The sequence below is a fragment of the Callorhinchus milii genome, unplaced genomic scaffold (assembly GCF_018977255.1).
Source record: "Callorhinchus milii isolate IMCB2004 unplaced genomic scaffold, IMCB_Cmil_1.0 Scaffold1, whole genome shotgun sequence".
In the NCBI taxonomy this organism is placed as follows: Eukaryota; Metazoa; Chordata; class Chondrichthyes; order Chimaeriformes; family Callorhinchidae; genus Callorhinchus; species Callorhinchus milii.
In genome coordinates this window covers 69,368,594-69,381,241 of record NW_024704742.1, presented here as the reverse complement: position 1 = coordinate 69,381,241, position 12,648 = coordinate 69,368,594, and the positions used below count along the sequence as shown (strand labels likewise).

The following is a 12,648-nucleotide window of genomic DNA, read 5'->3' as shown; positions in this document are numbered from 1 at the left end:
ATGAGTTTGTTTAGGTCATAGCTCATCAATGATAGGAGATACCACCCCCACCCCCAAAAAACTGGCATTGACACTTCGCCAAGCAAGACCTTTCCGGTGTGGTATAAATCATGTCTCTAAGTCAATCTGTTATTGCGTTATTGGCGGACAGACACACAGACAAATATTTTTTCTTTATTAGTATAGATTACTTCTGGTGGAGAATCCAGAACAGTGGGGTATCATCTTAAAATTAGAGTTAGGCCATTTAGGAGTGAAATCAGGAAGCATTTTCTTCATGCAAAGAGTAGTGGAAATCTGGAATTCTCTCCCTTAAAAGGCTGTTGATGCTGGATCCATTCACATTTTTAAGACTGTGGTGGATAGATATTTGATAGGTCAGGGTATTAAGGGATATAATAATATATATAATAATCCTTGCATTTGATATAGCACTTTTCACGTCTTCTAGACATCTCAAAGTACTTCACACAATATACTGTAAAGTGAATTGACTATATATTTGTGGGCGAAATGGGGCAGCCAATTATGCACAGCAGTGTCCCACAAACAGTCGTGGACCAATTTTTTTTATTATTGTTTTCTTTTCTTGAGGGATTATTATCAGGCATGTGGAGTAAGGAAATCTCCCCAAGGTTTCACCCTGCCGGAAGTCGAATCCAGATCTAATGCTTCCGAGGCGAGTGCTCTAACCACTAAGCTACAGGACTCCACTGAGGACTCCACTGAGCTATTGGTAAGCTGCCCCGAGTGAAGGGCACTAAATAAATGCCAAGCAGTTGTTGTTGGTACTCAATCTCAAAGTCCTCGGCCTCGCACCTGCTCTCCCGATCATTAAAGTCCACCTTAAGACCTTTCTTTTGACCTTGCCCCTCTTTCCTCAGTTCCTCCCCTACCCCCAGCTTGGGTACGTGAAGCATAAGGTGATGTCCTCCCAACATGAAATCCGCTGTATAAATGAATATTTTTTTTTAAATATGGGACACGATAGATATGAAATAGCAGGGAAACTGAAAAATGGGAATCTGGGGGTAACAGCTATCAGCTTTAATGTTCACATGGTGATGTGAAACAATTCAACAATACTAAGAAAACAGAAGTCAAATGAAGATTTGAAAGGCTCTGATCAGTCCCATATGTGGAATATTATGAGCAGCTGTGTTCACCACACTACAAAAAATATACACGTAAGCATGGTCGAAGAGGAAGGTTTTCAGGGGAAACTTGAAGTAAAAGGGAGAGAGGGGTCAAGACGGAGGGATTGAGTGAGAGGGGTCCAGAGTTTCAGGGTGTAGTGGCTGAAAGCGGAACTTCAGATGGTGGGGGTGGAAGGTGCAATGGACAACCAGGAGGCCAGTGCTCGTCGAGCAGAGGCACTGGTTGGGGGATTGGGGAGTGAGGAGGTTGAAGAGGTAGGGAGGTGCCAGAGAGTGAAGGGATATGAACACAAGTGTGAGGATCTTGAAGTTGATTGACGGGAGCCAAGGAATATGGCTTCTGACTTGTCCACATTCAGCTGCAGGAAGCTTACACTGATCCAGATCCTGATGTCTGTCAGACACGCTAATAGAACGTCGGGGGCTTAGGAGTTGGTACTGGAGGAGGCAAAGTAGATTTGTGTGTCATCCGTATACATGACATCGAAACAGTCACTACACTTCACAACAATTTCCCATAAAGTGTTTCAATATAAGAATCATTATTATTTGGCAGCTTGGCTCAGTCGGTAGCACTTTTGCTTGAGAGTCAGAAGTTCGTGGGGTCCAAGATTTACATTGAGACTCTGAACTCACTGTCTACACCTTCATTTCAGTGCAGTGCTGGGGGGGAGTGCTCCACTGTTGAAGATGCCGTATTTTGGATGAGAAATTAAGCTGAGGTCCCCTCTGTGCCTGTTCAGATGGACATTAAAGATCCCGCAACACAATTTGAAAAGAAAACAGCAACGACAAGAACAACTTACACTTATATAGCGACCTCCACGCAGGATAGCATCTCAGAGCACTTAACGGTGGCAGAGCCTGACTCCGGGCTGGGGGGAGATGGTGGCCATGAGCACGGTTGAACAGGAAAGTTTTCAGGCAGGACTTGAAGAAGGGGGGGAGAGGGTACAAGGTGGAGGGATTGAGGGAGAGTGTTTCAGAGGTTTGGGGCATAGTGGTTGAAAGCACAACCTTCAATGGTGGGTGGAGGGTGTGAGGGATGAGCTGGAACCGGTGCCAATCGAGCAGAGGCGCCGGATGGTGGATTGGGAAGTGAGGAAGTCGGAGAGGTAGAGTGGTGCCAGGGAGTGAATGGATTTGAGTGTGAGGATTTTAAAGTCTATCAATTCGGTGATGGGGAGCCAGTGGAGCCAAGCCAGAACTGGTGAGATGTGGGTACAGAGTTTGGTCCGGGTCACTATGCAGGCAGCAGAGTTTTGAATGAACTCGATCTTGTGAACGGTGGAGCTGTGGAGACCGGGGAGGGGTCCGTTGGAGTAATCCAACCGGGAGGTGACAAACTCATGTGCGAGGGTTTCGGCAGTATTTGGGGTAAAGTAAAGTCGGAGATGGGCAATATGGCGGAGGTGGAAGGAGGATGTCCTGGTCAGGGACCAGATGTGATGGGGGGTGTGGAAGGACAATTGGGGATCGAACTGGATGCCGAGGTTGCGCACTGGTTCAGTGAGTTTGAGGAAGAGCCCAGGGAGATTGAGCAGTTTAGATCCGCAGGAGAAAAGGAAGTTTCTATCCCCTCCCCCTCCCTACTGGTGTCCTGGCAGACAATCCCCAATAAAAATTAATCATTCACTTCACGGCTGTTTGTAGCACTTTGCTGTATGCAAATTGGCTACAAAATATTAAGCAAGAAAGTCACCTCAAGTTCAGGGTTGCAAAGGACAATATCTAGACAGATGCCCGGCTGAATCAATAGAACATTTAAAAAGGAACTGGTTAGCAGAAAGCAAAGAGTTGTGGTGAACGATTATTTTTCAGACTAGAGGGAAGTGTGCAGCGCTGTCCCCCAGGGGTCGGTATTGGGACCACTGCCATTTTTCATCTATGTAAATGACCTAGACTTGGGCATAGGGAGTACAATTTCCAAGTAAGCAGATGATATTGAGCTAGGAAAAGTAGTAAACAGTGAGGAGGATAGTAGCACACTGCAAGAGGACATAGACAGACTGGTAAAATGGACAAACACGTGGCAAATGAAGTTTAATGCTGAGAAATGCAAAGTGATGCATTTTGGGAGGAAGAATGAGGAGAGGCAATATAAGTTGATGGTACAATCTTAAAGGCGGAGAAGGAACAGAGAGACCGGGGGGTTCATATCAGTAAATCTTTAAAGGTGCAGGACAAGTAGATAAAGCTGTTAAAAAAGCACATGGGATACTTGGCTTTATAAATAGGAGCAGAGAATACAAAAGTCAGGAAGTTATGATGAACCTTTATAAAACACTGGTTGGGCCTCAGCGAGAATAATGTGTATGTATATCTGCAGCATGTGCAGCTCAGCCATAGACAGAGAGAACTGAGGTTAGCAGACTTGCCTTCAGGACAGGAGGCATATCAGAAGGCAGGAGGATGGTGGGTGAGGGAGGAGGAGGGCTACAAGAGCATTGCTATGTCAGTAATAAAACAAGACAATGAAATAACAATCGAACGTGAGTCACAATCAAACCACTGGGTTATCAATGTAGGTACAGCCTCAATCCCTCAAAGGAAAGCAACGATTTGACAAAGGACCTTCTGCTCCATTAGAGAGAGACAGAGAAGAGAACCATAGTCATGGCCTTCACTGGGCAGTATAAACTAGAGAGTCAGGAGAACTTTGAACCATTTATGAGAGCTATTGGTGAGTGTCTGGGCTGACGACAACAACTTGCATTTATATAGCTCCCCTCATGCAGGGTCCCAGAGCGCTTGACAGTGGTGGAGCACAACACCGAGCCGGGGGAAAGGGGGGTTGACCCTAGGTCGAAGAGGAAGGTCATCAGGCGCTACTTGAAGATAGGGAAGGAGGGGACAAGGTGGAAGGATTGAGAGAGAGTGTTCCAGAGTTTCAGGGTGTAGTGGCTGCAGTGTTGGGGGGAGGGGGGAGCACTGCAACGTTTGATGTGACACTTCATTTCACGGCTGTTTGTGGGACATTGTTGTGCGCAAATTGGCTACTTATGCTCAACTATAAAATACATAGCAATATTCCATGCATCCCTTCTACACGTGGAAATTCTCATGTATTAGAATGGAATGTACACTATTTCCTTGGAGAGCTGAATGCCGCTTATCTAATTCCGAAGAGTACCAGGCATCCTCTGACAAGATCCAAGGCTTGAGGACCCAAGAGCATGTGATAGGGTACCTGCTGAAGTTTAACCAGTTAAAGCTGCACAGCTTGCCATTGAGAGAACTGTCTGGCAAGCTTTACCGCTGCTTGTCCAGCTGGGACCACACTACCCGTTAGGAATCAGCAAACCCAGGGTTTGATCAAAACTTAGTGAATGTGTCAAACCATGCGCAATAGATAGGATTGCGATGGCATTCAATCTATCCTGGATCATTGTTGATCTGAGTTTAAGAACATACACAGAGCAACTGCTATATTTAAAAATGTGAGACTAACGTAGATATATGCACTGGATATGGCAGAACAGATACGTCGTGTGCAATGAATTATACAGTGGGCAAATTAGTAAAAATAGTATGTGTGTGTGTTGGGGTGTGTTTGTGGGTGAGGGGGGTTGGGGGGGCAGTAACCCAACCCAGTGTTATGAAATCTAGACCAGGAACCAACCAAACAGAACCAAATCCAGCCCAGAGAAGGGCAAAACAACCCAACCCATCCAAACAACACAAGTCTTTACCTCCCGGCTTCGCAAACAGTCATGGAGTGAGTAATCAATTTTATCTGGGGATTGTTTGCACCTTCTCTTTACGAATAGCACCATGGGATCCTTACCATTAAACAACAACAATTTGCATTTATATAGCATCCCAGAGCGCTTGACAGTGGCAAAGCATGACACTGAGCTCAGGGGCAGGTGACCCTAGGCACAGGGGCAGGTGACCCTAGGCACTAGGGCAGGTGACCCTAGGCACAGCTGAAGAGTCTAAGAGTCTTCTGGTGTGACCTGAAGATGGGGAAGGAGGGGGAAAAGTGGCTGAAAGTACTGCCACCGATGGTCAAGCAGGAGACCAGAGCCAGTCGAGTGGAAGCAACGGGTAGTGGGTTCAGGAGTAAACAGGTTGGAGAGGTAAGAAGGTACCAGAGCATGAGGGGATTTGAACAGGAATAGATGGACCTTTGTTTAACATTTCATCTGATAATCCAGCATATCAGAAATCTTGCAACTGTGCCCCCACCCGCCCACCACCACCAAACTAAATGATAATTGTTGCTCTGTTTGGCAGTTTTGTGGTGCTCCAGCAAAGCACTATCAATCCCTTCTGAAGCATCAATTGGTAGCACTATCTACTTTCAGTCAGAAGGTTGTGGCTTGAAGTCCTACATTAGGACTTGAAACCCATATAGCCTAGCCTGAAACTCAAATGGAATGCTGGGGTTCCATCCTTCAAATGAGATGTTAAATCAAGGTCCCCTTTGCCTGTTCAGGTGGATGTTAATGGTCCCATGGCACTGACTGAAAAGAGAAAGGAGTTTCTCTCTCCTGGGATCCTGACCGACAATCCCTCAAATATAATTGATTACTCACTTCATGGCTCTTTGTGGGATGTTGCTGAGTGCAAATGGTCTGCCACATTCATCCACAAAAACACACAGTCACTTCACTTTACAGTATACCATAAGAACATAAGAATTAGCAGCAGGAGTAGGTCATTCGGCCCCTCTAGCCTGCCCCGCCTTTCAATAAGATCATAGCTGATCTATTCTAACTCCACCCACCCGCCTTATCCCCATAGCCCTTGATCCCTGAATCCACAAGAAATCTATAAACCTCAGTCTTGAATACGTTCAAGGACTGAGCATCTACAGCCCTTTGGGGTAGAGAATTCCATAAATTCACTGCCCTCTGAGTGAAGAAGTTTTTCCTCAACTCAGTCGAAAGGGCTTACCCTGAATTTTAAGACTGTGAACCCAGGTTATAGTTTCTCCAACCAGGGGAAAAAGTCTCCCACTATCTGTTCTGTCGTGCCCCTTAATAATCTTACAGGTTTCTATAAGATCACCTCTCATTCTTCTATATTCCAGAGAATATAGGCCTAAATTACTCAACCTGTCCTCGTAACTCATCCCCCTCATCCCTGGTACCAACCTAATGAATCTACATTGTAACTCCTCCAAGGCAAGTACGTCCTTTCTTAAATAAGGAGACCAAAACTGCACACAATACTCTAGGTGCAGTCTCACCAGGGCCTTAATAATAATAATAATATTCCTTGCATTTGATATAGCGCTTTTCACATCGGGAGGACGTCCCAAAGCGCTTCACAGAACACACTTTAAAGTGAATTGACTGTATATTTGTGGGCGAACTCGGCAGCCAATTGCGCACAGCAATGTCCCACAAACAGTTGTAGATTGAAAATGACCAATTTATTATTGTTTTTGGTTTTTTGGAGGGATTATTATTAGGCTCTGTGTGGAGTAAGGAAACTTGCCCAAGGTTTCGCCCTCTGCCTGGAATTGAACTCAGGTCTCTCACTTGCAAAGCGAGCGCTCTAACCACTGAGCTACAGGACTCCACAACTTGTTTAGTTGCAGCAAGACTTCCCTACTCTTATATTTTAACCCTTTTGTAACAATTGCCAATATACCGCGAGCTTTCCTGATTGCTTGCTGTACCTGCCCTTCTCTCCCCTTCTAAAAAATAATCTGCTCTACTGTTTTTCCCACCGAGGTGGATGACCTCACACTTTCCTACATTATACTTCATCTGCCACCTATATGCCCACTCACCCAGCCAAGCTATATCTTGTTGCCTTTTTTTAATGTCATCCTCAGTGTTTACTATCCCTCCTCGTTTAGTGTCATCGCCTGACCGCCGATGGTGGGAGGAAGCAGACAGGTTAATATGGACTTAGGTAAATAGGTACAATTGACCATTTGAAATTATGATCTGTCTATTTCTAGGTCTCTCAAATGAAGACATTGAGCAAACCAAGGCCATTGGCTGGGTGACCGATATCATCCAAGAAGGCGACCATTTCAAAATGATCACCTCATTAAGCAACAGGCAACACGTCAACGAGTTTACTCTGGGGAAAGAGGCAATGATTCATACCTTCACTGGAAAAAAGTTCAAGGTAACTTACCTCAATCACGTGACTCCAAACATTCATCTGAGACTTGATGCCAGGGCACGCCATGCTTCATACAGCCATAGATATTCACAGCACAGAAGATAGTCATTTGGCTAGTGAGAGGCGAGGTATGGAGATGGCATTTCAAAATCTCCTCCCGTACCAACAGCTAAAAATTAAATGCATGACAACAACTTGAATTTACACAGCGCTCTTCACACAGGGCAATGTCTCAGAGCGCTTAAACAATGGCGGAGCATGACATTGAGCCGGGGGGAGGGAGGTGGTGACCTTAAACTCAGTCAAAGAGGAAAGTCTTCAGTCATGATCTAAAAGAGGAGAAAGAGGGGGCAAGGTGGAGGGATTGCGGGATAGAGTTCCAAAGCTTTGGTGTGTAGTGGCTGAAAGCACGGCTGCTGATGATGGAGCAGAGGGGACGAAGGATGAGCAGGAGGCCAGAGCTAGTGGAGAGAAAGCAAATCATAAAGGTAGGGAGGTCTCAGAATGTGAAGGGATTTGTAGACGAGTGAGAGGATCTGGAAATCGATTTGTTCTATGACAGGGAGCCAGTGGCGAGGAAAAATGTGAAGGGCCTACTGAGTTAGTGTGGGTTTACTGAAATCACTTCTGCACGCAATCTTTTAAAAAAATCACAGGACTACGCATAGTTTTTATTATCTTTTTTCTGTAATCAAACTCCCTTTCCTTCCTGAAGTCTTTGTCACGTCTCCCTCACTTCTCGCTCTCTGTAACCCTCTCTATGTTATTTGTTAGGCTGGGCTCTTGTTTAACCATACCTACAGTCACCTCCTCTCTCACCTGCCTCGGTGTTAGGCTCCACCACTGTTAAACGTTCCGAGCTACTCTGTATGAAGGCACTAAATAAATCCTGTTGTGTTGTTATAAGGTTTCTCTCTGGTCTTATTCAGAGTAAACCTTAAAAATCATAGAACCAAATCTACATGTCAGCATCATGTCACCACGTTTTGGTTAATAATAATCCTTGCATTTGATTCAGCACTTTATCCTGTCATCAAGACATCTCAAAGTGCTTCAAAGGATTTTACTGTCACTGTGTATTTTGCAGGCGAAAGTGGCAGCCAGTTTTGCACATAGCAATTTCCCACAAACAATCGACTGACTGATTTAACTGGAGGATTGTCGATCAGGACATTGTGAGAAACTCTCTTCTCTTTTTCAGTAGTGCCACGGGATCTTTAACATCCGCCTGAACAGGCAGAGGGTACCTTGTCTCATCCGAATGACGGCACCTCTGTTAATGCAGCTTTCCCCCAGCACTGCATTGGAGTGTTAGCCTAAACTACAGGAGTTCCAAATGGAGCTAGTTTGGGACTTGAGCCCACAACCTTCTGAATCAGGGGCGAGAGCGCAATCGACTGAGCCAGATTGACACCTGAGAAACATTAAGAAATGTTATTGTAACGAAACAAAATGATGAAGCGTTGCATAGTTGTGTTAAGGCTGAGACCAGGTGAACTTATAGACCTCAATCAGATCTGTACCAAGGTGGATGGAGAAGTGGGGATAAATAATACAAATAATAAATAATATTCGTTATATTTGATGTTGAACAATTCCAAGTCATCAAGTCCTCTCAAAGCGCTTCAACTGTACTGTTACTGGAAAGTGTAGTTGCAGTCAATGTGCGCACAGCAATGTCCCACAAGTTAACAATGAATTTTATGGGTCAGGATTATTGTCCAGGACAGGTAAAGTGTAATGTCTGTGTACTTTGTAATAATCCTTGCTTTTGATACAGTGCGTTAGCACATCATTGAGACGTGTCAAAGCGCTTCGCAGTGTAAAGTGGTTTTGACTATATATTTTGTGGGCAAAACGCAGCAGCCAGTTTGTACACAACAATGTCCCACAAACAGCCATGAAGTAAATGACCAATTTTATTTGGGATTTGTTGACAAGGACACTGGGAGAAAAGTGCATTGGAACTCGTGGAGTCCTGTAGCTCAATGGTTAGAGCACTCGCCTTGCAAGCGAGACACCTGGTTTCAATTCCAGGCAGTGCAAAACCTTGGGCAAGTTTCCTTACTCCACACACCTAATAATAATCCCTCCAAAACAAAAAATAATAAATTGGTCATTTTCAATCCACGACTGTTTGTGGGACACTGCTGTGCACAATTGGCTGCCGAGTTTCGCCCACAAATATTCGGTCAATTCACTTTACAGCATATTCTGTGAAGCACTTTGAAACATCTAGAAGACGTGAAAAGCACAATATCAAAAGCAAGAATTATTATTATTATTATTATTTAACGTCTACCTGAACAGTCAGATGGGACCTCGGTTTAATGTCTCATTTGATGGATGGCACTTCCGACAATGCAACACACCCACAGTGCTGCTTTGGAGTGTCCACTTAGACTATGTGATTCCAAGTCCCGACAACTTCCTGACCCAGAGGCGAGAACTCTACCACTGGTCAGGCAGTCAACCAAAATAGATCTGCCTCAATGTATTAAAGTGGCCTCCTGCTGAAGCCATATGAACACATGAATGACTGAGCTCTGTATTCCTCACCAAGGTAACGATCCACGCTGATGGACCCACTAAACTGATTGGAAAAATGCAACACATAAGGACTGTCACCGAGCTGAAAGGGGACAAATTGATTAGCGTAAGTTGCTATTGAGAACAACAACAACAACAACAAGATTCCATTTATAAAGCGCCTTTCACGTCAGGAGAGGAATGGCTGGGGAAAGTTGGATGGACTTGGATGGGCTTGTGGAGCAGGACTCCTGGTGAGCCTTTGCTCAGCTCCTCGTGGCTGATTGTCAGTGTGTGCAATGCCGAGTCTGTGGAATACATCAGCCCTCAAACACTGGAAAGATAAGGCTCTAATGGGGGGCCCTTCGGGAGCTGAGTCACGGCCTGAAATTCCACATCATCTCAGTCTTATAGCCCATAGGGTGGGGGAGGGGGGAGAGTACGGGTGGGGTGGTGGGGAATCCTCCTGGGTCTAGATTTCCTCTGATATTTTTGACATTTCACAGCGTCCCAAATATTTTAAAATCAGCTTTACTTTTCAAAGCCGTCTTTCCTATTTAACTGTGCTTTCGGACTCATACACCTCCCCATCCCGCACACTCACCCCACATCTCCACCCACCCCGACATCTCCACCCACCCGAGCTTGGCTCCTACTCCTATCTTGGGTGCCCAGTCACAAGTGCTTTGGGACATGCTGCCAATGTGAAAGGCAGCAGCACTCTTTCCTTCCAGCATCCTGGGATGTCTTTCCGATATGCAGTGTTATTTGTTGTTGAGTCAGAAGGTTGTGGGTTCAAGTTGCCCTTTTGGGAATTTGAGCTGCCAGTCTAAGCTGATGCTGCAGTCCAGCGCTGAGGGCAGCACTACACTGTCAGCGTCGCTGTCTTTCTAATGAGACGTTAATAATAATCCTTGCGTTTGGTATAGCGCCTTATCACATCAGAAGGACATCTCAAATAAATTCTGAAATCCCACAGTGTAGTGGTTAACACACTCGCCTCGCAACCGAGAGGACCTGTGTTTGATTCCTGGGTAGGGCGAAAAGTTCGGCAAGTTTCCTTACCCTACATGCCTCTGTTTACCTCACAGTAATTAGGGACCCCGTTGTTAGTCATATCGCTTTCCGAAAGTAATAATCCCTTCCCACGAAAGAAAATTGAGGTGAGAGTGTAACCACTGAGCCAGGCTGACACTAAACTGAGGTCCCACCTACCGGTGGATGTTAAAGATCCTATGGCATTATTGAAAAAGAGAAGAGAGTTTCTCTCTCCTGCTGTCATGGCCCACAATGCCCCAGATAAAATCGATCATTGACTTTATAATAATAATAATAATAATTCTTGAATTTGATATAGCGCTTTTCACGTCTTCTATTATTGTTTTTTTTTCTTGAGGGATTATTATCAGGCAGAATAAGTAATGGAGCAAGGAAACTTCCCCAAGGTTTCACTCTGCCGGGAATCAAACCCAGGTCTCTCGCTTGCAAAACAAGTGCTCTAACCACTGAGCTACAGGAAACCACAGACTTTATGATTATTTCTGGGGCGTTACTGCATGAAAGATGGCTGCTGTGTTCCCCTACACAGTGCACAGTTACTACTTCACAGTATTTTGGTCACCTTCCTCCCCCTCCCCTGGCTCGGCGCCGGGACATGTTATTGTGAAGCGCTCTGAGACGCCGTCCGGCGTGGAGGGCGCTATATAAATCCAAGTTGTTGTTGTTATTTTATCATCTCGTTCCAGACAATGATTGATGGAGATATCGTCTACAAGTCTGTCAGCAAAAAGGTCAAGTGAAAGGGACATTGTGTAGTTAATTATACAACACTGTCTGTCAAAATAAAACTACCAATTCTACTTCAGTATAGTACAACGTTATGTCAGATTAACAACAAGAACAACAAAATTACATTTGTATCGCGCTTCTCACATCGGGAGGACATACCAAAGCGCTGGACAGTCAGTATTTCGGATCCGAGCTGGGGGTCGGGATTGGGGAGGGTGGAGGGCGGGGGGGGGAGCAGGATGATTGAAAGCACCATCGAAGAGGAGGGTCTTAAGATGGGTCTTCAAGGAGGCAAGGATGGGGGCGAGGAGAAGGGACTGTTGGATGGTGTTCCAGAGGGTGGAGGCAGAGTGGCTGAAGGCCCGCCTGCCATAGGTGGGCAGGGGATGTGAAGCAGGCCAGAGCCCGCTGAGCGGAGGGAGCTGGAAGGATTGTAGGGGCTCAGGAGGTTGCAGAGGTAGGGTGATGCAAGGCCATGGAGGGCTTTGAAGGTGAGGACCAGGAATTTGAATTGTATCCTCTGAGTGATGGGAAGCCAGCGGAGTCAAGCAAGGATGGGGGTGATAGGGTCACAGAGCCTGGTACGGGAGAGGACACCGGCTTCAGAGTTCTGGATGACCTGCAGCCTATGGAGGGAGGAGTTGGTGAGGCCAATAAGCAGTGAGTTTGCATAGTAAAGCCTGGATGTTCTGAATGCATGTGTGAGGGTTTCAGCGTCCTGCGGTGGAGCCAGGCGATGTTGAAGAGGTGAGGAAAGGCAGAGAGGGTCATGGCTTGGATGTGGGAGAGAAAGGATAGTTGAGGGTCAAACAAGACGCCAAGGTCCCGGACTGGCTTAGCAAGGTGGAGTGTGCATCCTTGGATGGTGATGCTATCAGCGCCTGAAATGCGGAGGCTCTGACAGCAGCCAATCAGGAGAGACTCGGTCTTGTTGACGTTCAACAGAAGAAAGTTCGCTCTCATCCAGGACTTGATGTCTGACAGACATTCTGTCAGGACAGCAGTGGTCCTGGAGTCAAGAGTGAGGGGGAGAGGTAGAGTTGGGTGTCATCTGCATACATGTGGAATTCGACCCCGTGTCTAT

General features: G+C 45.9%; 1 protein-coding gene across 1 annotated transcript in view; it reads left to right on the top strand.

The window, feature by feature from the left end:
* The window catches only part of LOC103181511 (gastrotropin-like), a 44,513-nt gene that overhangs the window by 19,765 nt on the left and 12,100 nt on the right, over positions 1 to 12,648 (top strand). The window contains exons 2-3 of the mRNA XM_042343703.1: positions 7,078 to 7,250; positions 9,811 to 9,903. Of these exons, the coding sequence (XP_042199637.1) occupies positions 7,158 to 7,250; positions 9,811 to 9,903 (186 nt within the window). The 5' untranslated portion in view covers positions 7,078 to 7,157. The remainder of the gene's footprint in view (positions 1 to 7,077; positions 7,251 to 9,810; positions 9,904 to 12,648) is intronic.